At 39.9% G+C, this 24410-nt stretch overlaps 3 protein-coding genes across 6 annotated transcripts; 2 read left to right on the top strand and 1 right to left on the bottom strand.

Moving 5' to 3' along the window:
- Positions 1–84: 84 nt before the first annotated feature.
- Positions 85–9915, bottom strand: Ac3 (Adenylate cyclase 3). Of its 2 annotated transcripts, XM_017240317.3 has the most exons (18): positions 9744–9915; positions 7812–8319; positions 7100–7289; positions 6709–7018; positions 6530–6648; positions 6190–6301; positions 5082–5209; positions 4615–4773; positions 4178–4316; positions 3714–3967; positions 3291–3654; positions 2806–3094; positions 2671–2743; positions 2538–2613; positions 2251–2476; positions 2106–2188; positions 1593–2048; positions 85–1530 (listed from the first exon to the last, which is right to left on the bottom strand). In XM_017240317.3, exons 2-18 carry the CDS (start codon positions 8143–8145, stop codon positions 1297–1299), a joined length of 3546 nt encoding a protein of 1181 aa, XP_017095806.2. In that variant the 5' UTR covers positions 8146–8319; positions 9744–9915; the 3' UTR covers positions 85–1296. The 2 variants fall into 2 exon arrangements, with proteins under 2 accessions (XP_017095806.2, XP_070133492.1); XM_070277391.1 differs by lacking the exons at positions 6190–6301; positions 6709–7018; positions 7100–7289; positions 7812–8319; positions 9744–9915 and having other exon boundaries at positions 6530–6594.
- A 2479-nt stretch (positions 9916–12394) lies between these two features.
- Df31 (Decondensation factor 31) lies at positions 12395–15459 on the top strand. The gene is made up of 3 exons (XM_017240215.3): positions 12395–12663; positions 14356–14672; positions 14743–15459. The coding sequence occupies exons 1-3, from the start codon at positions 12638–12640 to the stop codon at positions 14898–14900; spliced, it is 501 nt and encodes a 166-aa protein (XP_017095704.1). The 5' UTR covers positions 12395–12637; the 3' UTR covers positions 14901–15459.
- Positions 15460–17031: 1572 nt separating this feature from the next.
- On the top strand, positions 17032–23824 carry LOC108124496 (choline/ethanolamine kinase). 3 transcript variants are annotated; one of them, XM_017240213.3, is made up of 8 exons: positions 17032–17509; positions 20777–20883; positions 20944–21301; positions 21364–21516; positions 21576–21961; positions 22023–22097; positions 22419–22842; positions 22902–23824. In XM_017240213.3, the coding sequence occupies exons 1-8, from the start codon at positions 17441–17443 to the stop codon at positions 22962–22964; spliced, it is 1635 nt and encodes a 544-aa protein (XP_017095702.1). In that variant the 5' UTR covers positions 17032–17440; the 3' UTR covers positions 22965–23824. The 3 variants fall into 3 exon arrangements, 2 of the variants coding, with proteins under 2 accessions (XP_017095702.1, XP_017095701.1); XR_011442176.1 differs by lacking the exons at positions 17032–17509; positions 22902–23824 and adding exons at positions 20103–20365; positions 22243–22338 and having other exon boundaries at positions 22419–22557; XM_017240212.3 differs by lacking the exon at positions 17032–17509 and adding an exon at positions 20104–20365.
- The last annotated feature ends 586 nt before the right edge of the window (positions 23825–24410 follow it).

Here is a 24410-nt window from a genome sequence, read left to right as displayed (position 1 = left end):
TTTATTTATTTTACTATAATTTGCTAATTGTTTGGTATGTTTTGGTTTTTTATTGAGTTTTTTTTTGGCTTACATTTATTTTTTTTAGAAATTATAGAAAATTGCAAATGCTTAATGTATTTTATGGCCATAGCTTAAAACACAACATCTAACAGGTATTGACAAAATTTAAAGCATTTCCCTAAAATTCTTGAATAAAATAATTTTAGTAAAAATCTGTTAAGTGTGTTTTAGTTAACCAGTGGATGGTAATAGGAAATTCTTCAAGCTAACCCAATCATTGATTCAGTTTTTCTCGTCTTGATTGTCATGCTTTTAGCCATCGAAAAAAAAGGAAACTTGTCGAGGGAAGAGACAGGTGGTATACGCATAAATACCGATTTTAGCTAGATTTTTCATTAATCATTTATACTTTCTATGTAAGTTCGTTTGTTGTTTGCTAATTCGTTGAAATTTTCTAATAAGCATGCGATGCAGTATATATATGAGAATATATATTGTTTACATCTATTTAATATATGTATATATATGTATATATAAAGGTGTACATATATTTCTAGACCAATACCCAGGATATTCTATTACTTTAGTGACTGACATCTATTGCATTTAATATATTTCGATATTTAATTTAACTAATTTTTTATAGTTAGTTTTGTTTGCTTTTTGGACTTGCTTGTGGGCTGCATTTGTTTGTGGTGGGATTCGGATTCTCAACTGATGTTCTATTATGTAACCGTGTTTCTTCAGGACTTGGCGTTTGTTTTATAAATATTCTCTAATTTATGCGCATATTCATATTTTACACATTTAGATGCAAAATGGTTGATTCAGTTGTCCTACTCAACTACACACCGATTATTTCGATAAAGCAAAGTGGTTCTCTTATATATTACAGTTCATGGGAAAAGGATAACAATTTTGTTTCAAACAAAAACCGATTCACAATAATTAAAATACTTAATCGTAGTCGAATATACTTTAAAGTTAAATATATTTCTTCGTCTTAGGTACACAGTTTACAAACTTTTGGAAAGCAAATGTATAAGATTAACTAAATCTGAATTTTGGTTTTTTTTTCTTCTTGTTTTAGAAATTGCTGCTCAGGGCATAGAATATCACACGAATACTGAGGCAAACCCAAATATATAGCAAGTATAACAGTAACAGTTAACTTTTGTTCCACTAACTCAAGCACTCATCCAAAACTCACTCATACACCCACTCTCTCAGACCGAATCAAAGATGCATTCTCACAATAACTCAGAAGCTAATTAAAAGCAAATTTTTAGCAAATTACTCTAGCAAGGATTGGGATTCCCCCACTTGGCCAGCACAGCCGTTGCCCAGACTCGATTCCTGGGCGATGCCCTCGCTCTCCGCCGGCGCATCCTGCGTCTTCACTTTCAGCAGGGGCGTCTTGATGTCGGAGGCCTCCAGTTCGGTGGTGGATTCCAGAGTCGTCGATTCTGGGCCATGCAGCTCTATGGGTGTTGGCGCAGCGGGTTCTGCGTTTGGCTGGGATTTACCCTTCAGGAGAGAAAGCTTGTTAGTCCTCGTGGTTCAGGAAGACTAATATAAGTCATACTAACCTGCAAGTAGTAGGTCATCAACTGGCCTTTTCCTTTGACTGCCACAAGACCGCGTTGCTGGAAGGTGTAGCCGAACTCTTGAAGGATGTTGCATGTCTCCTCGGTGACCTGAATGGCTCCTGCCTTGCCGGTGCTCTCCATGCGGGAAGCCACGTTGACGGTGTTACCCCAGATATCGTAGTGTGGCTTTCGGGCACCAATAACGCCCGCCGTTATCGGACCATGATTGATGCCCATCTTGAGGACGAAGTGATTGAACGACTGCTCGTTAATGCCCTGCAGGGCGTGCTTCAGTTCCAGGGCGAACTCCACCAGGACGGCCAGGTGGGACCAGCGTTCGGTGATGGGAGCGTCATTGCGGAGGTTACGCTGCAGATTGATGCCACTGGCGGCCATGTAGGTTGAGCCAATTGTCTTAATTTTGATAATGTCCTGGAACTGAGGGAGTTCCAACAACTAAAAGAAGGATTTCATATTTTATTCATATTTTTATAATGAGAATTGAATGCCTACCGCATCAAAATCGGAGATAACTTCATTCAGAAATCGCAAACACTCCAGACCTTGATTGTTAACCGTCTCTTCTGAATAAAAGTCTAAAAATTAATTAAGATTATTGACATGTTTAAAGCCACAATAGATTTTTTCATCAAATTACCCGAAAAGTTAGGCATACTGGCAAATAGAACCCCCACTTCGGCATAGCTCTGGGAATAGAGATCGTCGTGGGAGCGTTTGGTGTTCTTCATGAAGTGCTCTGCCACATGAACCGGCAGGACATTGTAGACCAAAGCCTCATTCCGCTGTCGCATATCGTTGGCAGTCTCCTTTTGCTCGGCCACCTCGGTCTTCCATTTGAAAATCACCCGATCCTCGTGATCCATCTAGAGATATGTATGTATTTATAAGGATAAGACTTCGAGAGGTATGGAATATAATGCTTACATGTCTGGCTAATGTGCTTAGTGCCAAAGCTGCCACTATTAAGAGTCCAGAAGCGCAATAACGTGTTGATATGAGGCTGGGAATAAATAAATTCAATAAATAAATCCATAAACTTAAGACTTTAAACCCTTACGGTTGGTGTGATAAATCATCTTCTAAGGAATACAGATCCTGCATAATGAATATATTGAAGTAGCAATGCAGGGCTTTTCGAAGTAAAAGGTATAATTAGAATACATAAAATAGTCTATTGTTTAAAAAAAGTCACCTGCAATGGATAGAAGCAACAAAATCTTTGTAAGATGCGTGAGCTGGGCAATTACGGCAATCGCAATCAATATGAGGATTCCGAAATTACTCAAGTAGGACGGATATAGGACACGTTCTGTGGGGACTGCCTCGCGCATTTGCTCCACAAACGATGCGGGCAGCAGGTGCTCGGCTGTGACCACCCCTGAATCCTCCACGTCCTCCACATCGCCCTCCAGGCCGGCCGTGGCATTGAATTCGCTTTCGCTCACAATGTGCTCGGTGCGCACGAAGGTGACGAAGAAGAACTGTCAAGGAAATGTAGGGAAATCAATGGCAGGACTTGAGCACGTCCCTGTCACACTTAAAATTCAAATCGCACTAAAGTCTGTCAAAATATTTTGGAAAGCACGCAAACGAAAGAAATTCCATGTATATTTCTTTTGTAAAATGGACGTTTTTTTCTGTGTGCTTTACAAAACTTTGACAACAACTTGAACTTACCATGTCGACAACGTTGCTCAGACCAATGGTTAGGGCTATGATTATAGCGGCCAGCTCCCGCACGAAGGTAATGTCATTGAATCTCTTGCTCACATCGACAAAGAACTTGGGAAGCATTCCGCTGAAGCTCTCGGCTATGCTGATGACCACCAGCATAGCGATGGGAACCAGAGGCGCAGCGATGTTAATAAAGTGGAGCGTGGACCGGGGAAGCACCAGGTAGGAGTACAGGACATCAATGCACTGGACCAACAGAGCGGCCAGCAACGGCAGGGAACTGTACGGCTCCCTGTAAACGGCATACGACTGCTCCAGTTGGGGATTCTTGAAGCGTAGGAATACATTTGTGTCCTTGATGAGGTTCCTTTAAAGTGGAGGTTATTGGGTTATTATAATATTTAATCTTATGAGGTTAATACTAACTCATGTCCATCACGAGTCACTAGTTCGTCTTTCAAGCGTTGCTTAAAGTTCTCAAGCTTGACCTGCTCCTCCTCGTCCTCCTCGCCGGGTGTTTGATGGCCGTTGGACACGACAGTCTGGGCCAAGAGCTCCTCATCGTCCAGGCCGTCGTTGTCATCCGCGCCGGTTATGGCTTCGTTGGTTGAACCATTTGGACTGGTATGGTTGTTTTCCGCTTGAGTTTCGTTGATTTTCTTGGCACACGGCGAGGCAAACTGGTAAAGGATATAAGTGTCAATAAAATTGGGCCAACATTTTCTTACAAAAAAAAAAAAAAAATAGTAAAGTAGTTCAACTGAATTTCCATAAAGGTAAATTGCTGTCCATAAAGTAGACAATATAAACAGTTTTTAGTTCCTTTCTTATGACCCGATTAATTTGTTGCTAACCCGAAAACGGATATTTTTATGACCCCCCCCACTTACCGGCTTCACCACCTTGGTGATGAAATAGGTCTTCAGTCCGGCAATCCGTAGCAGCTCCTCCCGTTTCTCTCCAAAGGCGGGCTCCACCTCGAACTCGCCGTTGAGGAAGGCCAGTGTTTTATCCGAAATATGGACACGTCTAATTAAACCAAAAAATATTTAGAAATTTTTATTAGTACATATGTATGTAAAACCAGAAATATTTGACAAATCAGGAATCAGGGACATTGCCTCCTGTCGACAATTGCCCCGCGGGGCTGGAAAGATAAAGACCGGAGTGCAAACACCAGGCCATAAATTTGCATGCCAAAGTGACAAAGTCAAATCATAATAAGCACTTGCCACACAACTGACAACGACGACCACGATGGCCGTTATCAATTATGCAACAGTGGGAGTAACGTGACAGTCGTTAAAACCCACCCAAACCCACTCACCCAGCCTTGCCGCTCGATTCCATTTTATTAGCCAACTCGACGTCCTTGGAGTAGACGTCAAACTGCCACTGCCTCTGGCCGAGAATGCCGGCTAGGACTGCTCCCGTGTGTATGCCCACACGCATATCAACAGGTGAGTTGGCCTTCTGCTGCACATACCTGAAAGGTGGAATGGGGAAGAAGTGAGGATGGTTGGCACGCAACATGGTCAGGTTAGTGGCGCCTGAAAGTATGCTCAACAAACGGAAAGGAAAGGGCTGTTCGACCAAGGAGCCAAAGGACCACGCTCGCGCGTGGTTAAGTGCAATTATTATTAATTGAACAAACGTTGATTTGACGCCGCCTGTCGCCTCTTGACTCTCAACTGTCGCCTGTCGACTGTCGGTTGTCCTGGGTCGCTTTAGCCCTTGCCTTGCCATGCCTGTCGAGTTGTTTTCCTTTGGGAACTGGGCTTAAACGCTACTCACTTGATGGCCTTCACCATGGAGAGTCCCATGTGCACGCACATGACGGCGTGATCCGGTCGCTCGTCGGGGGCACCGCTAATGCAATAATAGCAATCGCCAAGAATCTTGATGCGCAATTGTTGATATTTCTAGGAGGGGGAGACCATATTTGATTAACTCTCGGAATCATGGCAAACAATTGCAGTTATTTGAAAAACAAATAAAAAAAATAATATAAAAAAATTCTGTAAAATATTGAATAACTTGAGGTTTCTTCTTGAAACTAAAATCATTATTATAATGGCTATACTATTTACAAAATAAGGCCTTAAACAAGAACAAGAACCAACTAGGCAACGCTCAGTTAGTTATTGCGGTTAGCGTGATGATCGATTAAAATGACTTAAAAAAAAAAAATATGCCATAAATAAACAAACTTGACCAACTTAAGACATGGCCCACAACACACAACACAGCCCCAAAAAATCATCATTCACTTTCCATTCCACCCACAAAACCAAACAAATGAAGTGAAAAAACAATACCCCTCCCCTCTTTGGGGAAAATCGGTGAAAGGATAACGACACACACACATACTGAGACACACATCCCATGCGACCAAGCCCCATGAAAATCACAGTGAAATTAACTGAACCCCAAAAATAAACCATGAAACCTTCTTCGGCACTCAAAATAACTGCTAAAAATTCGCTCGCAAAAGGAAAAAATCAACTCGAAACATTATATACGCCTGACTGGACATAACTTTTGTTGGTCATTCGCCCTGGAGCCCATCCCCCCACTCGGGAACTCACCCGCATAATCCACAAAAGCAAATGAAAAATAAAATGCCAAAAAAATAAGAAAAACTTAAACCGAAATGAAAAGAAAAAATTCAAATTAAAGTGGAAAGACACTCGAGAAGAGGAAATGAAATCTCGACCATAGATGGGGTATCTTAAACATCATAATCATCATTAAGAGAAAATTCTACGACCTGTCTGCCACACCCCCTGCCCCCTCGGACAGGTGAATGAACAGCTGGATTAAAACCAACAAAATAAAACAAAAAAAAATAAGAAAGAAAACAATGAAAAATATAGGAGAGAAAAACACGAGAAAATGTTACCTCGGCGAGCCTATCGAAGCGTGCAAAGAGCTCGTTAAGCATTTTAACCAAATCTTGGGCGCTATATGTCGAGGAGATGGCTGTGAAGCCAACGATATCCGCATAGAGTATGCTTGTTTTCACGAAATAAAAATTGAGGAAATTCCGGAATTTTATGGTTAAACAAGTGGCAGTACAACACTATTTTATTTAAATATTAACACCTAGAAGTATGCAACATTAAATGGAAGCCAGGAAGGACTCGGATAAGGTAACCAGGAAATATTAAGGATATTAAATGTTTCCAACTGGAGTGCAGCTCTATAACACCTATAGGGTTAAAAATTTATTATACACTTACCTCACATTTTCGTGCCGACTCATGTAGATCTTTTTGAAAGCCTCAGAACTAGAAGAGCCCAAGTCTTCCCGCATTTTTATAGCCACATGTTTTGGCAGCACCGACAGCAGCAAGCGCTCCTACTTACAAAAATTAAATTAAAATCTGAAAATATTAAATACCTCGACAAATAAATTCACCTGCTCAGCCGACTGTTCCTCGATAACCATTTTCACCTCAAGGCTCTTTTTGGCCTCCAGGAAAGCCCGCTTCTGCTTGGCCTCACCCATAAAATAGTAGAGGAGTCCGATCAGGGCAGCGGTGGCTATAAGGACCGCATTGGCCGCCACCTGATTCGAGAGCATCGGATCCTGGCGAGAGTACGCCACGGGCAGGCTGAGGCATATCAAATAGGAGCAGCAGCCAATCGACAATCCGAGAAATATCAAAGGCAGCGGTAGGGTTACATAGACCAAGAAGTTAAGTAGAATAGCCCAGCCAAGCACATCTCTGAAATTAAAAATATTAATTCGTTTTTATGGTTTTATTATAAGAATATTAAATCAACAGAAGGACTATTTTCAGACTCACCTAGGCGAGAAACTTGGTTGCAGGATAACATATGCCACAAAGTGTAGAATGCTTAGTAGCCACAAGGTCCGAGGAATTATCGTCAGTAGTATCTCATGCAACCGTTTTAATGTTGGCTTCTCCGAGCCACGTCCGATGTGAAGCAGACCCGTTAAAGCCAAATAAGCCAGCAGCATGCAACAGTTTACCACTAAAATGTTTAATATTATTATAAAAATTATCTAATTCATGTCTAAGTATTTAATCAAAAGTTTAATTCCTTTGTGTTAAATTTATGGCAATGACTACGGGAGTTTAATGCCGCAACAAAATTGTGTGTGTGTGTTTGTTCCATAAGCCATTAAATGGAAATTGTTGTCTTATCACCGCAAAGCCATCAAAATCAATTAATACCTCTAATGGAATTTTGTTTTGTATACTCTTAGAGCACTATGTAGCATATTGTTATACATTGTTTCCGATATACAGTATGCAGTTAGATACAGTCATTAAATAAAAATACACCAGAGGTTTTATACAGAGCCTTTCAGTCTATATTACGTATACGTATTAAAGATTTATACTTTTGCAGGGCCTTTAGAGCGATCTTATGTTTTCTTATTAATATTTTGAATAAAATTTAATATTTTTAATATTTTTTTATTTAATATTTTTAATATTTTTTTAAAATCTTATTAATAGTAAACTAAGTCATATTTTAAAGTCAACTCACCTCTTGTGGCCACTTCCTGATCCCAGGGGATAATAATAGTCCAGATGTTGAAAAGTACGGCCGCGAACAGGAACCACTTAAGACCGCTGCGTCGCTGCTTGATGGAGTAGTTGTGGTATAGTTCGTTGAGCACATGCTGTGGCAGGATCACGACTCCACCGCCTGTGATGCCCACACCACCGGCCACCACATCACTGTCATTGGGTCGTCGGCGGGCGGGCGGTGTCTTCTGGCGCTGGGGCTGGGGTTTTGTTTTTGTGGGCGTCGAGTTGGCCGCCGCCGCCGCCGCCTGGCCATTCTCCAGGCTGGTGCCTTTTTCCTCCTTTTCCGGCATGCTTCCAGGCGACTGCTGGTATTTCGGCTCCTTCTCGTCGTTTGGGGTTCCTTGGGATTCTGTTTAATTATTCGTTGATCGGCGACCTCTGGCAGGCCTGGTTTATGAATGAAGCGAAGCCATTTCCTTGCCTTATTTATTTATGATGTTGGGGCGGGGGGGGTGGTCTGGAAACTGGGAGACGACGCTTGGGTAAATAGAAGCAATGCGAAGCACAAACTCAAACACAAGAAGCACAAGCAGAAACAAGTGAAAATACAAACTCGCGTTAACGGTAAATTTGAGACTTAGCGCTGCCTCGTGGCGCCCCATCCCTTTTGCCTTGATGGAGCAAGACGGAAGCGTCCTTGCGCGAGAGCCGTGAGAGTGGCTCTGCATGTGTCTGTGTGTGTGTGTTTATCTGTTGGTGGATACCGTACAGTGGTTTTGCTTTGAAAATAATATTAACAGAAAAAAAAATATTCCTATATAAAATAAAATACTATACCAGCTAGGTCAACTAATCTATTTCATGCGATAAGGTCGGAATCACATATATTTTATTCGAATTCCCTGTATTAAGATAAGAGATGCCTGAAAAGTGCCCACCTTCTTATCATTGCCACACTTTGTTAATAAGTACATACAAATGTACATATATATTAAAAACACTTCCCGTGGGGCTAGGCCCACAGATAACCCAGGTATTTTAATTATTTGATTAAATATTTTTCACATATTATTCTTTCTAAACATTTAACCTACAAACCAAAAGAGTAGTTCTACTAAAGAGTATTTTGACATCCCTTCAACCACAATATCCTGTATGCAATTTTCGGCTCTTCCGCTTAACGAATGTAGAGAGCCAATTTCCGTTTAATGTTAATTAGGCCAAATTGGCTTTTCTATTTTCGGGCCAAATTGAAATTGACTTGTCAAAATTTTATGCGGGCATCCTTTACCATCCATACCCCGTCCCCTTTGCCCACTAACTGAATAAATTATGAATATTTTCTACCGCATTTGACACCCACACAGACCACGGTACTCGGTGAATCTCACCCGCTCTCTCTCTCTCTCTCTGTCGCTCATTCTCCCCACTTTCTCTCGGGTGGCGCCCCCTCGGCCGCCCACCGCCCGCTTCCTCCTTATTTGACTGTCGTTTCCCCATTGCCGAATATTCGACTGACTGACGGACTGTGTAACATAGCGTTGCTTCTTACTTTTTCCTTACAAAAAAAATCCTTTTTACGTCTAGGTATGCGCGTACATGTGTTGGCCGTGTTTGTACGGGTAAGGTTGATTTGCCCAAGGTTCGTTTTAATGCGTTCTGATTTTGTTTGTATAGCTGAACGCGGGTGTGTATGTGTGTACACTTTTAATACTGCACTGCAGACGGGTTTTCGATTTTAATTTTAATCCGAATAATTGACGCCTCCTTCGGGGGATATACATATAAGCCCCGAGACCCTCTCCTCCCTCCCGTTATTTAGTCCTTTTTTTTTGGAGGCTGCGATAACCGTTAGGCACGTACAGTTGCTCTTTTTCCGCCTTTGGCCATGTTAAGTTCACTATTTTTCACACTTTTATGGCAAAACTTTGATGTTTAATGAACATACTTTTGTTCTAAAGCCAGTAGTTATCCTTATTCGTTGTGTCCTGCTGTACTGCTGCTGCTGCTGCTGCCTCTTCAGCTGCCTGGCGATGTTCCACGCTTGGCGCCGCGCGATTTTCTTCTTCGACTAAACTAAGGCGCCCGATAAACTTGACTGATTGTTAAGTGAAAATTTTCGACAGTCAACAAGCCCCAGCAGCACCAGCAAGGACTTCCGTTGTTTCACGCGAGCGAAGGCTCTCAGCGGGAGAGAGCTTTGCAAAGGAAGAAAGCTTGGGAGAGCGCATGTCCGCCGCTGATAACGGTACAGCTGGGCAGTATGATAACGCGCCATGCATCTGCCCCCTGCATAATCACTCGAATATTGCCGCAAGCGCATAAAGTTAATTAGACAGCCGCATTAATGCCTCTTACTAAATGGCAATTAAATGGAAAAACAAGAGGAAGAGCATCGGATGTTGCAGCTGGCCTTGGGTTGGCATTGAAAAAGGTGCAGCTGCCTAGGTCGCCAATGTGTGATACGCCATGTGCTTGTGTGTGTTCCTGCCGTCGACTACAGAAGTAAAGGAAATGCACAATGAAACGGAAGACGTTTTGTTTCCTTAAAACGGGGGTGATGCCTCCATGAACAAATGGCCCAGAAGCAGCCGGAGAAAGTTGTTTCTTAAAATTATATGGAACTAATGTAAATTATTACAGTTCATTAAAGGGGAAGGATTTGACTATAAAAGAGGAAGAATAATAGCTAAAGGGTTTAAAATAAAAAAATGTAGATAATATCAAGGATTTATTTCTTCATAGCACAATTTTTAAAATTTTATTTTTATTATAATTTTAAAACAGAAATTGACAGAGGGAGGGTTGGTACAAACTGAAATCATGATAGCAACCCCTTAAAGTTACTATTTTTTGGTACTTTCATGGATTAGATGTGTCAAAACAGGACGTTATTAAAAAGCCCAATAAACTGAATTTTATATAACTTTAAAATCTATTTTTTTTTTATTTTTCAGTATTTATTTTTAAATATAGTCCTGCCAAAGGACAGCTGCATTCCCCTGCTGACATGTGCACCAAATTCACAGCAAGACAATGAAATATCCCGGCAGCTGCCTACTAGTGCATTTCATTTGTCTCTGGCACTAAACTGGGTATCCTGAACCCGGGCAAGGCTGCTCCTGTCTACCTGGAAAAGGTTGCGAGTATTGCCCGCCTTCCATATGCCCTATTTTGATTGATTGTCGTGGATATGGTTGTTATAGCTTACGAAATCGTGCTATTTTATTAGGTATCCTGCGCTACCTAATCTACGTTGACTACCCCTTGTTGGGAGTCGCTAAAAGATTTTAATTTTTAATCATGTATCAATGTATTTTGAATATGAGCTTCAGTATCAATGAAAAGCAAACATCTGTTCTTTATGTCTTTCTATTTTCTTAAGGGAACTAATCCCTTAAGGAACATAATGGCACGTGAGACTGCCTAATCCAGTGAGGTTGGTAAATCCCTACCTAAAAATGGTTTCTGTTTCTCCAGGTGCAAGGATCCCAAGGAAAAACTATATGCATCTGCCTCTTGAGATTTTGCAACAAAGAATTTTCTTTAGTATATACATACCTATCCATTCATAGCTTAGAAAATTTTCATAAAAATGATATAGTAAATAATCTTAAAGTTTATTAAATATAGGATCCAAGGAACTGGTTCAACAGATAACAAATTTGGAGCTCCAAAATCGTGCGCTGTCCAATACTTTGGGGACAAATGCTCGAGCTTTCTAACACTATTCCTTCTTCCACGAAAAAAGCTACTACTGGTGTTGTTGAACACTTCTTGGAGAGAAAAACTTGTTTTCGCGGTTTGATTTTCTGGAGAAAAATTCGGGTTCTGCGGAACTTAATATTCAGCAACTAGCAAAGATGGCAAACTTTATGAAGATGCAGTTCTCCGAAACAGGTGTCCCTATGCTTTTTTGTAGCTTGTTGGTAGGTTAAGTGCCAACCGATCGCGATAAGCACCTTTTTTCCAGACAAGGGATATGCAGGTTAATTAGCTTTTAAGAAATTAAAGAAATTTTTTAATAAAACTCTTTGGAAGATTCAAAAAATTGTTTAACCTCAGAGATGAGAGAGCAAGAAAGCCGCCGACGCTGTAAGAGAGTAATTTGAGAGAGCGGGTTTTTGGTTTAGTGGTGGAAGATTTTTATTGACTTTATCGATGTATCGATTGTTTCACTTAATTAAAAAAATGCAAGGGCTTATTAATCTTATAACTACTTATGTGCCACAACAATAAAATTATTATACTATTTGAAACTAAATAACATTACTACAATAAAAAATCAGTTGATTTTTTGAATCCATTCATAATAATTTATTAGATGGTCGAGGCTCTGACGTAGAGGTAAACATTATGCTAAAAGCGAAAATATCACTATAGTTTAATGACTATATACAATATATTGACTTAAACAAATTTTACTCCCGTCTTTCCCGAAATGTCTTTTTTGTACCCCGAAGAAAAGGAATATACGAATATAGAAACGAGTATAGAAAAACGGATCAATGATCGTTCTCTAGCGCATGAGCAACTATCGATAGTGCCATCGCTTATTAATCGACCAAAGAGGTATATAAGGCGGGCCGCCGCTCGCTGGCTCTCTCATTCTCGAAAAAAACCTACCGAAGGTAACTCTGTGGTTTGAACGGCAACCGAAATCCAACGGCCAGCGACTTTCCCAGCAAAGCTACAAGAAGCAGTTTGCACAAATTAATTAAATAGCCAGTTTGCAAAAACTCTGTGTTGATCTTCGACTCGTGTTTTGCGCTGATCAAAACCCAAAATCTAAACGTGCTTTCGCGCTTCGCTTTTGAAAAGTAAATCCAACAGTAAATCAAAATGGCTGATGTGGCTGAGCAAAAGAAGTGAGTAATATTTGAATTGTTCTATGTGGGTGTATATGTGTGTGCCTGTGCATTTGTTTAAACAATTGTCTGGATCTGGATCTGCTGGTGCCAAAAGTTGCACCGAATTTCGCGAATGTACACCTTTTTCAATGTTCGCCGCAACGGTTTGGAAAAAATTTTCTTTTTGAATTCTGTGTCTATATACGCAAACCGCTTGGCGGCACACAGCAGTTGTCTCTCTCCCTCCAATGGCCGGCAAACGTGCGCGCAAAAAACGACGCCGTTGAATTTGGCGCGGCGTCATAGTGCCTTCTCTCTCACTCTCCGGCCGGCAAACCAACGGCAATGTGAACCGACTTGTCTGTGTACGTATGCAGCAGTTGCGGCAAAAGCTAAGAAGTAACTGTGAGTGTGTGCGTGCGCCAAGCGAAGTGCGCAAAATATAGAAGCGTGTGTATGTCTAGCATTCAAGTTGCCGCTCTTTTTTTTCTCGAGCTGATTTCAGCTGTCGTTTGCCTGGCTCTGTGTTTGCTTTGCCTTTTCTTCTGTTCCCTGTCCGACCATTAATTTTTGTCGGTTTTGCTCCACACGTTTTGGTTGTCTAAAGCTCAAAGCTTGACATTAAATTAGCAGCCCTCTTCTTCTCTCCCAGCTAATGAGCTGCTGCTCAAGTTCTTTTCATGTCAGGTATTTTGTCACTGCCTAAAATAATCTCACTTGCCGGCTAACCGGCAGCCGCATTCTTGTCTGGCTTAGGTGGCCTAGCGGTGGGGGGCGGTGGGGAACTAATAGAGAAGTGGTGAAAAACCGTTATAACTTTTGTCTGTTGTCTTAGGTTGTGCCGGTTTTTTGGGATAATGGCGAGAGAGAGAGAGCCGGGGAACAGGATAGTGGGTGATTTTACTTGTATGTGTTTGTGCTTTTTGACCGTTATTTTTGTCGCTTCCTTTGCCGTTGCACATTTGAAATGCCACCCTCTCACTCGCACTGGATACCACCCTCTCTGTTACACCAAGTGCGTGTGCAAGCGAGACGACTATCAGGGCTTTATAGCCGCATAAAAACCAGTTTTTCTCTTCGCTCGGGTTCGTTTTATTTCAAACAAGTCGCGCTTTTTGTACTTTTTGCAAGTCTGCAAGCATCTCTTTTATGCTACCCACATTTCACATGTCTGGGTGTATGTACAATATATGTATAAAAGCACGAAATAAAGAATATACACATGCATGTCTGTTATATATATTTAATATGGAAAAGAGCACGCTGCCTCCGTTTCAGCCAAATGCCGCTCACCTTTCCTCGGTTTCTTTTTGCGTCGCAGTTTGCACGAGTTGTTGCTCCCATTTATCATTACCGGCAGCGCCGCCGGCGTCGGCGTTGGCAGATGTTACAATGCTTTGTGTTGTTAGTGGTCGTCCTGGGGTGGTGGTGGTGGTTCGAAAGATGCGGAAGCACAAGAAAAAAAAAATTATAGTGGAAGGGGGGAAGAGAGAAAAGCTTTGCCGGCCGCTAGCGTTATAATGGAAAATTTTTAATAATTTCATGAATGTTTGAAACATGCAGCGTGGGGCCATTAAAATAGCGAACAAAGAAACCTTGTTCCAAAATTTTTAATTGCAAATGTAGGATTCTTACATCGGCGGTACTTAATTTTCACTTTTATTATTAATTATAAAAATTATTAAACAAATTTATTTTCCCCCTCTTTAGTGAGACCCCCGTCGTCGAGAAGGTCGCAGCCGAGGAGGTCGATGCTGTGAAGAAGGATGCCGTTGCCGCCGAGGAGGCAGCAGCTGAGAAGCCATCCACCACAGAGAACGGTGCCGCCGAAGAGGAGGGCGCCAAGGAGAACGGAGCAGCCGCCGATAGCGCTGCCCCCGCCGATGCCGTCGATGGTGAGAAGGCCGAGGCTGCCCCTGCTGCCGAAGAGAAGGAGGAGGCTGCTGAGGAGGCCAAGAAGGACAGCAGCGAGGCCGCTCCTGCTGTTGAGAACGGTGCCGAGGAAGCATCCAACGGTGACTCAACAGGTGTGTAAATCAAACAGGATTTTAAAAATGGGACATTTTCTAATTTTTATTTCCCCAAATTACCCAATAGATGCCCCCGCCGCTGAAGCCGTGAAGCGGAAGGTGGATGAGGCCGCCGCCAAGGCTGATGAGGCCGTTGCCACGCCGGAGAAGAAGGCGAAGCTGGACGAGGCCAGCACAAAGGATGAGGTGCAAAACGGTGCCGAGGCCAGCGAAGTGGCTGCCTAAGGTATATGCCCGGCTCAGCAGCACACTCAGTACTCTACATATAAAATACTTACTAACACAAACAAAAAAAAAACCAACAAAAGAAAATCACACAAAATAAGGTTCAGAACCCAACAGCAGCGTGCAGCTTTCCAGGTTGCGGGCATGTCTGTGTGGGGATGGGCGGGCGCAATTATGTCTAAATAACAATCCTGAAATGGGAGCGTAGTCTCAAAGCGTACCCATTACCGATTCTCTCTGTCTCTCTACTAACAAACAAACAACCAACCAACAACAAAAAAAAAAAACAAAAAAACAAGAAACAACAAAATCCATTATCATTTAAAACCTTACTTAAAAACTTAACTTTAAAGAAAGTATATGTAAAGCAAAAGATTAAGTGAAAAAAACAAGCGAAAGTAAGATGCGAGACCCTCTATGTTTTAAGATAAAAAGTTGTAAACAAAAAGCGTCAAATTTAATAATTGTAATAAAAATACGAAGCGATGAAAAAAAAATTGCAAACAAAATCCCTAAATAAGCAAAACAATAAGAAAGTAAACGACAAAAAACGAGAAAACACTGCATTATGCATTTTTTTTTTCTTGTCAACTTGACGAATAATTTTTAATTTAAAAAAACTTTGATCCTATAATGTGTATGAGTATTTATATATATATATTTACCAAGCAAAACTTTAGAATCGGCACAATATAACAAAAATGCTGCCAACAACACCACAGATCAGTTTTTGTTAGCTGACAACAAAGCAAATCATCATACCACATAGAAACAATAAAAACAAAAACTATAAGAAATCCAATTTTTATATAGCAATGAAAACAGAACCATTTCTTTAAAAGACGGGCGGCATATTGTCCTTCAAACTGTCTTAAATGTACAATTAACTGAGCCGCATTATTCTAATGGTTTTATTGGCAGTTTTCCGTTTTGCTTGCATTTCATTTATCCGGGGCGTATATAATTAACTATTACTTGCTAATTTGAAAGTTATTGCGCCCAATTTTTTGTCCCCAGAAATAACAGTTCAGTTAAGGGCCCAAAAGCAGAAATGGCCAAAAAACAGGCATTCATCAAAACAAACATTTAAAAATAAACGGAAGAAAATATAAAATATTGTTCATATTTTTTGAGGTTATGGGCGAAGCTTTCTAGTAATTTCTAGAAAAATCTGTTGCGGATATTGGTGGACACGACTGTACTTCCGTGGCAACAGTTTTGGTGAATAAAAGTAACCACCTCTGGGGACCTCTGGAAACTTTGAGAAAAAGCTCTGTGCGTTTTTGTTAAAATAGAAATGATCGAATTGGGGATCGGAGCGTGAATCATTCTTTGCGACTAACCAAAAAATAAATATGGATGATTCATATTTGAAAGCTCGCTTTACTAAAACGGTAGGAAAAATATAGGATCAATATTAACACAACTAAAATACTGGTTCATTCTTGAATTATTATGAAATACTGTTTATTTAGGTCCTATGCTTTAGGTCCTATGCTTAGGTCCTATTCAGTTATTTATTTTTATTGTTTCTTACACTAAATATATTAATTTTAATTTTAAAATATATATCAAATCAAATTATTCTTTTTTACATTTTAAAGCGACATCTAGTTGCAATCGACGGCACTTTACGATATCGCAAATGGGACAGTGTAGGAAACGCTTTTAGATTTATCGGTTCTTCACAAAATCTGGCAGCTCTGCAATCTAACCAAAAAACTTAAATTATTGTGGTATTTTATTTTAAATTTTGTTTATATTTAATAAAAAAGTTAATAAATAAATTAATATATACATAAAATATAGAATATTTGTTGTTTAAACAGTCTTTGAAGCTTATATTCTTCTGCTTTATAGCATAATTTGAAGAACATTTAAGATTTCGGTTTATTTAAAATGTGTTCGTGCCACAAGTCACGATACAACCGAGAAAAACCTTCAAAAAAGCTTTAGGAAACATAATTCTGAAACGCAATTGATCGTCTTTGACCTAGAAAACGTCCAAAAATATAAACAGATCGAACTATGTGCAAACAAAAACAGGTTATTGTTGCAGCGCAAAGTCAAATTAATAAAAACTAATAAGAACTTATGTATTGGCAGTGTTATGTTTAGTATTTTAAAAATTTTTGGCCAGATCATTTCAGACCTTTCACAAAATTCCAAATTTTTGAATTTTATTTCAAAGACAAAAGTTTTTTTTGGTATTTTTCTAGACTCTACGACAAGCAACTTGCAAAAAAAAACGAAGCTGATAATACGAAAACGATCCCAGAGAAAACTAGAAATCCTCTCGCTTTCGCTGTGCTCCCATAAAAAAGCTTTTTGGATTTCTGGCTGATCAAAGGCGGCGGGCGTATTTCAGACTCAATCGTTCTCGCGCGCTGAAACCGTTAAGACTTATTAACAAAATAGTGTTGTTGCAACTAACTTTTAACACAAGTGACGTGAAGTGAAAAAAAGAAAAACAACCGCAATCCGTTCAAGTGCCTTTACGCCTCGTGCCATTATTCCCCCATATTTCTGGTGTCTGTCGTATGTGTATTTGTTTACTGTGTCTGCCCCATAAAGAGCGCAAGACGACGATGTCCAACAACCTGCAAAAGGTGAGTTCAAGGCGTCAAATTTAAAGTTTTCTCCCAATCGAGTGGTTCTTTACTTAGTTTTGCCAATCAATTTGCGTTCTCAGATCTGTAATAATTAATTTTTTCAATGTCAATATTGATATTTTAAGCAAAGTGGAGTGATTAAATTTATATATTTTGGGCTTTCCTGAGTTCTCTCTTTTACATTGGGCCTTACATGCTTGCGAAATCCTTCAAGGTTCATTGACTGTTTTATATGACTGTCTGTTTGTTTTCTTTATTGCTTTATGAAGGGATCTTATCTTTGATTTGTCTCGCATTCCAGTTTTTTTGCGATTCCTAGCCGATTCGTAAACTCCTTATAAAAGTGCTCTTATCGTCTTATCGCAACTCGTGGATCACTTTTTTCGTATTTTGGCGCTATTGCCCTCCATTATTTTCTGTTATCAAAATTTTAGACGTACATATGAGTATTTTTTTTTTAATTTATATTTTTTTTTTTGCCCGGCGATCAAAAGTGAGTTGTGACCGGATGAATTTTACTACATTGTTGCGGTTTAGCGAGTCATCACTTAAACTCACGTGTTTTTTACCTCATTGCGCAGTTAAAACTTAAAAGATGGCATTAGATAAATCACACATTTGTATTGTTTTCCATTTAAGTGCATCGATTCCGAAAAATATATGAAATTTTGTTTGATTTAGGGCTTTTTTTTTACAATTACTGTTCAGTGGTAATTCCCAATCTTAAATTGAACTTTGGTTGGCTGATTCTGAATAAATAATTTTGCTATACACGAGACTGTATTTTATGAATATGCAAACACATGCCAATGGGTTATTAATCTCATTAGCAGTCTTATCAGATAATGGGCGATGATTAAAATTGAATTACTTGGAAAATCGATATTTTTTTTATTTACTTTTATTTCTTATATTTTTTTCACATATGGAATTAAATGTGTTATAATAAATTATTATACGAATAGGATGATTCGGGTTTAAAGGTTTGTTTTTCATCATTTCGAGATACACATCATCATTTTCTAAGAACCACCTGCTGCCGATTAATGCGTTATCTTCACAAAACTATAAAATACTCACTATATCAGATAAGATGCATAATAAAACTAAGCAATTTTACGTCAAATCATCCATTCACGTGCTATTCAATAAAATCAGTAAAATGTACGTATAAGACTAGGATGTTTTTATTTTGGAGCATTATTTTGTTGCCAGGAAGCCCGTAAATGACGTAAGAGGTGGTTCCAAGTCGGTTTTATTAGATCCCGAGTAAAGTTTGCAAAATCTAATCAACAAAAAATTCGCCTTTTTCGGCGATTTGGTTTATCAGCCAAAATATGACCTATATAGTGCCTAATGGCGTTAAACACTTTATGAATATTTGAGCAAAACCTTGTGATAAGAATGCAAATCAAAATAGCTAAGAAAACAGAGCAAAAAAAGTAAGAAAAATCTGTCTTTCTCATAGGTATCTTATTCTCGACTTAAAGATTAATTTATTTAGTGGATTAAACATATTTTATAATTTATTATTCTCGAAAAGCCTGTCGACACACACTATTTATTGTACATGATTTTATATAATAGTTGGCTGATAACTACGCAACTATGTATACTTAAGATAAGGCTTCGAAAGAGCCTATCAAAATCTGTGTTTCTTTATATTTTATTTACAATGGGCCTTGTTGAATTTCGTTGCTAATTTGGCGCTTGCCAATTATCGTTTATAGTTTTATTCCCTAAGCTCGTGGCTGGTAAATTTGACATATTTATGCCTGAAACTGTTGCCCAAATACTATTAATTAATTAGGATTGCAAATTGGTTATTTGCTATGGCTTTGCGACTGATTGTGTGACACAGAAAATAACAGAAATTCTCAATAACAAAGAAATGCGCCTGTATTCTGCATAAATATTAAAAATACTGACTAACCGGACGTGATAAGAGATTGTGTGTGTCGTGCGTTGTTGTAAGTGGCAAATGGAAGATTTTCTTGTAGACGATGCTTGCGTGGAAAATTCCATAGATTTGATGGAAAATTAAATGGGCTTTGCTGAGTAAATTTTAGTAAATTTCAGAGAGAGAGAGTAATAAACAGGGTCATCAAACGGTTGTCAAATAAATGCGAATTAAATCGCTGCAATTAAATGCACTTGACCATGTCTACCCCACCTGAGTTTTAATATTTATAGCTGGAGATTAGCAAGAAGTGCGTAGTAAAATATATTCGTTATCTTATCTCGTAGTGGCCAATAAAAGCTTGTTGGCCAAGAATTACAAGGCATTATACTTGGCAAGTGTGAAACCAAAACCCTTCAACCAAATTCCCAACCGTTTTCCACTATTTTTACCTGTCGCCAACAAATTGTAACATCTGTTGTAAATCCCATCAAAAAAATTCTTTTTTGGGTAGGATACCTAGAGAACCCTAGAAGAAGACCTTTTGGGGGTGGCGCCCCTAGTTTATTGTTCTTCTTGTTTGAGAGAGAGAGAGATATAGTAGGAGAGAGAGAGTGCCGGAGAGAGTAAAGAAAGTGGACTACCCCTTGGACCGCCACGGTTGCGCTTCGAAGAGTCAGTCTGATTTAGACCGACCACCTGAGAAGAACAAATCAATCCGAAAGATTATTCTTGTTGAGTGCCTTCGATACTTACATTTTATATAATAAAAGTGTAGTACAATTTATATAGTATTGGAATATTTACAAAACAATATCCGTAGTATGAGACAGCGCAATCTTGGGAACAACAACGCCCTGAAACGCCATCGTCAGCAGCAGCAAATAGATCGGAATTGTTGTTTAAGTAAACGTTGTAACTATGATAATATCTGGCAGCATTTTAATCGCAATGTAAGCCTTATTAACATCTATTGTTAGTCTAAGAAAATAATAGAATAATACGGTTTTTTAAACAAACTTTTAGTTTTCATATTGCAATGTCCTAGTTGTGAAATGTCGCATTATATTTTTGCAGAGAATTAAATCAATATGTTTTTGTTTTGCCGTCTACACCTCTAATTGCATTTGCATTTTCCTACCTGCAATGTTTTTGTTATTTTTAGTAGCCGCAAGCCCCCAGGGCCAATTGTTTTGTCGATTTGCTAGCACGCAATCTTTTTCGCTCTTTGGCTATATATACATACATATGTATATAAAACCATTAGTATTTCTCTTTCTCTCTTCATCTTCTCTTTGGCCAACCACCCACTTAACCACCTATTCAACCACCCACTCATTCACCCTCTTTTTCGCCCTTAACAGGCCACCCTTGAGGAAATTCGTTACGCGGCGGCACGCATATGCCGGGACCATCTAAATGGACGCTGGAAGACGGTGGCTCCTGAGGATTTGATTGTGAAACGGATCAGGTAATTATATCCCATTATAATGAATAAGATCCTTTTAATAAATCCTTATTAACTTTTCAGTGGGGGATTGTCAAACTTTTTATATTACATAAGTTTGCCGGAATTCAATGAATATGAAGAGGAGGAGGAGGAGGAGCAGCAGCTACAGAAGCGCCAACAAATCGAGGAAAATGTCAACGGCAAAGACGTCACAGCTACTGGGACAAAGAACAGCCCAGTTTATGCACGCGATGATGTGGTCGAGACCAAGTCCGTGGGCGTGATGGCTGGCGCCACCAAACTGGTGACTCTCGCCGACGATGATGACGACACAGCAGTGAGCGAGAAACAGGCCCCAAAACGTCAGAGATTCGATAGCGATAGCGTCGCCTCGACCTATTTGAAACGAATGCAACCCCCCAAACAGGAACCCCGTGAGGTAGGTCACTCCACAGCACGCATTCCGCTGGCATTCTTTAATCCCAATGGATTCTACAACAGGTCCTGTTGCGCATCTATGGACAGACCCATGGGGATAATGGTATGGAGAACATGATCACCGAGTCGGTGGTGTTTGCTCTGCTTAGTGAGCGCAACTTTGGTCCCAAGTTGTACGGAATCTTTCCGGGTGGACGCATTGAACAGTTTCTTCCGGTAAGTAAGAGAATATTATTTGATTCATAAGAATTCTGATGTATTATATTTATAAATAGGCACGTTCCTTGGCTACCGCAGAACTGGGTGAGCAACGGATTTCGATGAAGATTGCCGAGAAACTGGGTGATATCCACAGCTTGACTATACCCATGTCAAAGGAGCCTGATTGGATTTGGGCCTGTATGCACCGCTGGGTCTCCAGCTTCGATGGCATTATGAAGGGCAAGTGCCTGTCGAAGTCGAAGAGCTCTCCAGTGTTGAAGAAACAAATGGAATTGCTGCGCACCATTGACTATGTAGAGGAGATCGCCTGGTTGAAGTCGGTCATTGAATCAGGGGATTATCCTGTGGTCTTCTGCCACAATGACTTGCAGGAGGGAAACATATTGATGCGTCAGACTCAGCAAGAGCGCACTCCAAGAGTGTCGATCAGTAGCTTGAGGTGGGTTTCGAATCCTTAAATTAATATTCCTTTTAAATCAAATAATATATGTTTATTGCAGATCCACCTTCGATGAGACCCTGGGCGATAGCCTGGACGGAAATAGCAACAGCAACATCTCCGAACCGGAGCCAAAGTAAGTATATAGATTCTCGATCAGCCGCTAACCCGTTATTTTGTTGTGGCCTGCTAACCAGTAACTACTTGCCATTGGCCCCCTCCTATTCATTAATTTTAAGCCTCTGCTCGCCAGACCCATATAAAACTACCTACACTTTTAGATGGCCCCAATTTGCTGCGGTCGTGGCTTGAGTATAAAATTGTTGTGCGCTGGTCAAATGCAATAAAATGTTGGCCAAATGCAAAACAAAATACAGGTTATCCATGACATTCCCCATATGCGATGTACACGAAATGCTAATGTTATGCTTTTCCAAAAACTCTACCGATTATATAGCAAAGTGCACAGCGTTTCGCCGCCACCCTGCCCGGAGCTGGACACCACAGACGATTCGGCACTGGACTCTAGCTTCACCATCGATACTGAGCCGGATCTCATTATCATTGACTTTGAGTACTGTGCCTACAACTATCGTGGCTACGATCTGGCGAATCACTTTATCGAGTGGACCTTCGACTACACCAATCCCCAGTACCCGTACTTCCATCACAACAAGAGCAACTATGCGACTGTCCAGCAGCGTCGGGACTTTATAGTCCAGTATCTGAAGTCGTACCACGACGACGAGAACTACAGTCCCAAGGTCCAGGAGTTGGAGAAGGTGGATGAGGAGATCCGATTCTTCACCATGCTGTCGCATCTTTTCTGGAGCCTCTGGTCGATCATTAACTTGACTTCGGCAATTGAGTTTGGTTACTGGGTAAGTATTTCAAATAAAAAAAACATACTATTAGTTGCTAATTGGTGCTTTCCTTTCAGGAATATGGCATCGCTCGGATTGTGGAATATAAAAAGCTCAAGTCCGACTATCTATCCAAATGAAATTAAGAAAATGGGCGAACATGAATCGAGGATCAAACACCATCAGTCATCACTTAAATCGAATCATAAACGTACTTAAGTGGCCTTAAACATTAAAGTCCTTGTGCTCCCCGCCCATCATTGTCCTCGTCTTGGAGTTAGAGTCCGTACTGTACTGTAGGTATTTTCTTGTTGGTTAACAACGACAGGGTAATCACACTACTTCAATATGCCACGCGGGAAATGGGAAGAGATCAGAACCATTCAGAAAGACTAACTTATTTTTGTATAGAACAATTAGTGCATAGAATTGAAAAAATGCTGAAATGAAAAGTGAGGAAACTGACTTTAGCTGTGATTATTGACAGATGACAGATAAAGAGTGGCTCCTGTTGTGGACCCAACGTCTATGATCGAAAGTATTATACAGGCAGCATCCTAAGCACCAGCACCCCCAAATTATTATAATCTGCGCAGGCTGATCCTAAAAACTAAATCTATTTTACTATTCTCTATATCCATTTCGAATTTATTGAATATTCGAATTTGTTTAGTTTTCCAATTCTAAAAATTACTTTCGCATCTAAGTATTATTTTGCATTCTACTCACAGGTCTAGGCAATTCGTTAAACTCCTTCTATACGCAAAAATAAAAATAAAGCTTAGTTGAATTTTTGAAAATGATTGTTAAATGATCACTCGCGATACTTTTGCGAACCGGAAATAGACAACAACCAACAAAAATGTGTTTTTATGTACCTTCTACCTATCCCATATTCCTTAATAGAACTTAGTTGTATGTTTTTTTAGAATGTAACTATTTTTTGCGTATATATTTTTAATAAATAAATTAATTAATAAATATATATTATAGAAAATAATCAATTTTGGTTTTCTCTGTTGAATACTGTATAATAATTTTACAAAGAAGGACCTGCCAATCAACTGCCTGGTCTAATTTTGACATTAATTCAAAACACAATGCCTGGGGGGGATCTAATCTGAACAGAACTAACCAACCGACAATGGCACGCATCTTTAATTAGTGCAACAGCAGAAGGACCATTTAAATGCCTGACTAGCTGGAGGTCCTTTCGCCTCCATCTGATTACATTACTCCCCAAAATGTCCGTGTCTTAGCTTGTGGTTCTATACATATATTGCTCTTGATAACATTCACAGCTAACTCTGCCATGTCCTTTATACATACCCATGATGTTAAAGCAATACAAGGATATTGCCCGTGGGTGGGGTATGGAGAAGTTAAGGATACTGCTCCTGTCAGGGACGGCTATTGTTTAAATACGATAGCAAACCCTGTGTTTGCACTCGGGAATGCAAAAGAATTGGTTTTTGGGCTGCATCTCCCCATGGCTTCTTTGGGCAAAGGTGCTTTGTTGTTACAATCAATGCCTCTGACCACAATCCGAGAAATCTCAAATCATTTGGGGAGTTGGTAGCCTTTAA

This window comes from Drosophila bipectinata, chromosome 2L (genome assembly GCF_030179905.1).
Source record: "Drosophila bipectinata strain 14024-0381.07 chromosome 2L, DbipHiC1v2, whole genome shotgun sequence".
In the NCBI taxonomy this organism is placed as follows: domain Eukaryota; kingdom Metazoa; phylum Arthropoda; class Insecta; order Diptera; family Drosophilidae; genus Drosophila; species Drosophila bipectinata.
Note: the sequence above shows the minus strand (reverse complement) of the source record. Positions and strands in the feature narration are given on the sequence as shown.

Coding starts and splice junctions, on each gene's coding strand:
- Df31 (XM_017240215.3), top strand. CDS start 12,638: ATGGCTGATGTGGCTGAGCAAAAGAA. Junction 12,664..14,355: donor GATGTGGCTGAGCAAAAGAA/GTGAGTAATATT, acceptor CCCCCTCTTTAG/TGAGACCCCCGTCGTCGAGA. Junction 14,673..14,742: donor ATCCAACGGTGACTCAACAG/GTGTGTAAATCA, acceptor ATTACCCAATAG/ATGCCCCCGCCGCTGAAGCC.
- Ac3 (XM_017240317.3), bottom strand. CDS start 8,145: ATGCCGGAAAAGGAGGAAAAAGGCACCAGCCTGGAGAATGGCCAGGCG. Junction 6,302..6,529: donor AGTCGGCACGAAAATGTGAG/GTAAGTGTATAA, acceptor CGTGAAAACAAG/CATACTCTATGCGGATATCG. Junction 2,477..2,537: donor TAAGCACATTAGCCAGACAT/GTAAGCATTATA, acceptor ACATATCTCTAG/ATGGATCACGAGGATCGGGT.
- LOC108124496 (XM_017240212.3), top strand. CDS start 20,237: ATGAGACAGCGCAATCTTGGGAACAACAACGCCCTGAAACGCCATCGT. Junction 20,366..20,776: donor GGCAGCATTTTAATCGCAAT/GTAAGCCTTATT, acceptor CGCCCTTAACAG/GCCACCCTTGAGGAAATTCG. Junction 21,962..22,022: donor GTGTCGATCAGTAGCTTGAG/GTGGGTTTCGAA, acceptor TGTTTATTGCAG/ATCCACCTTCGATGAGACCC.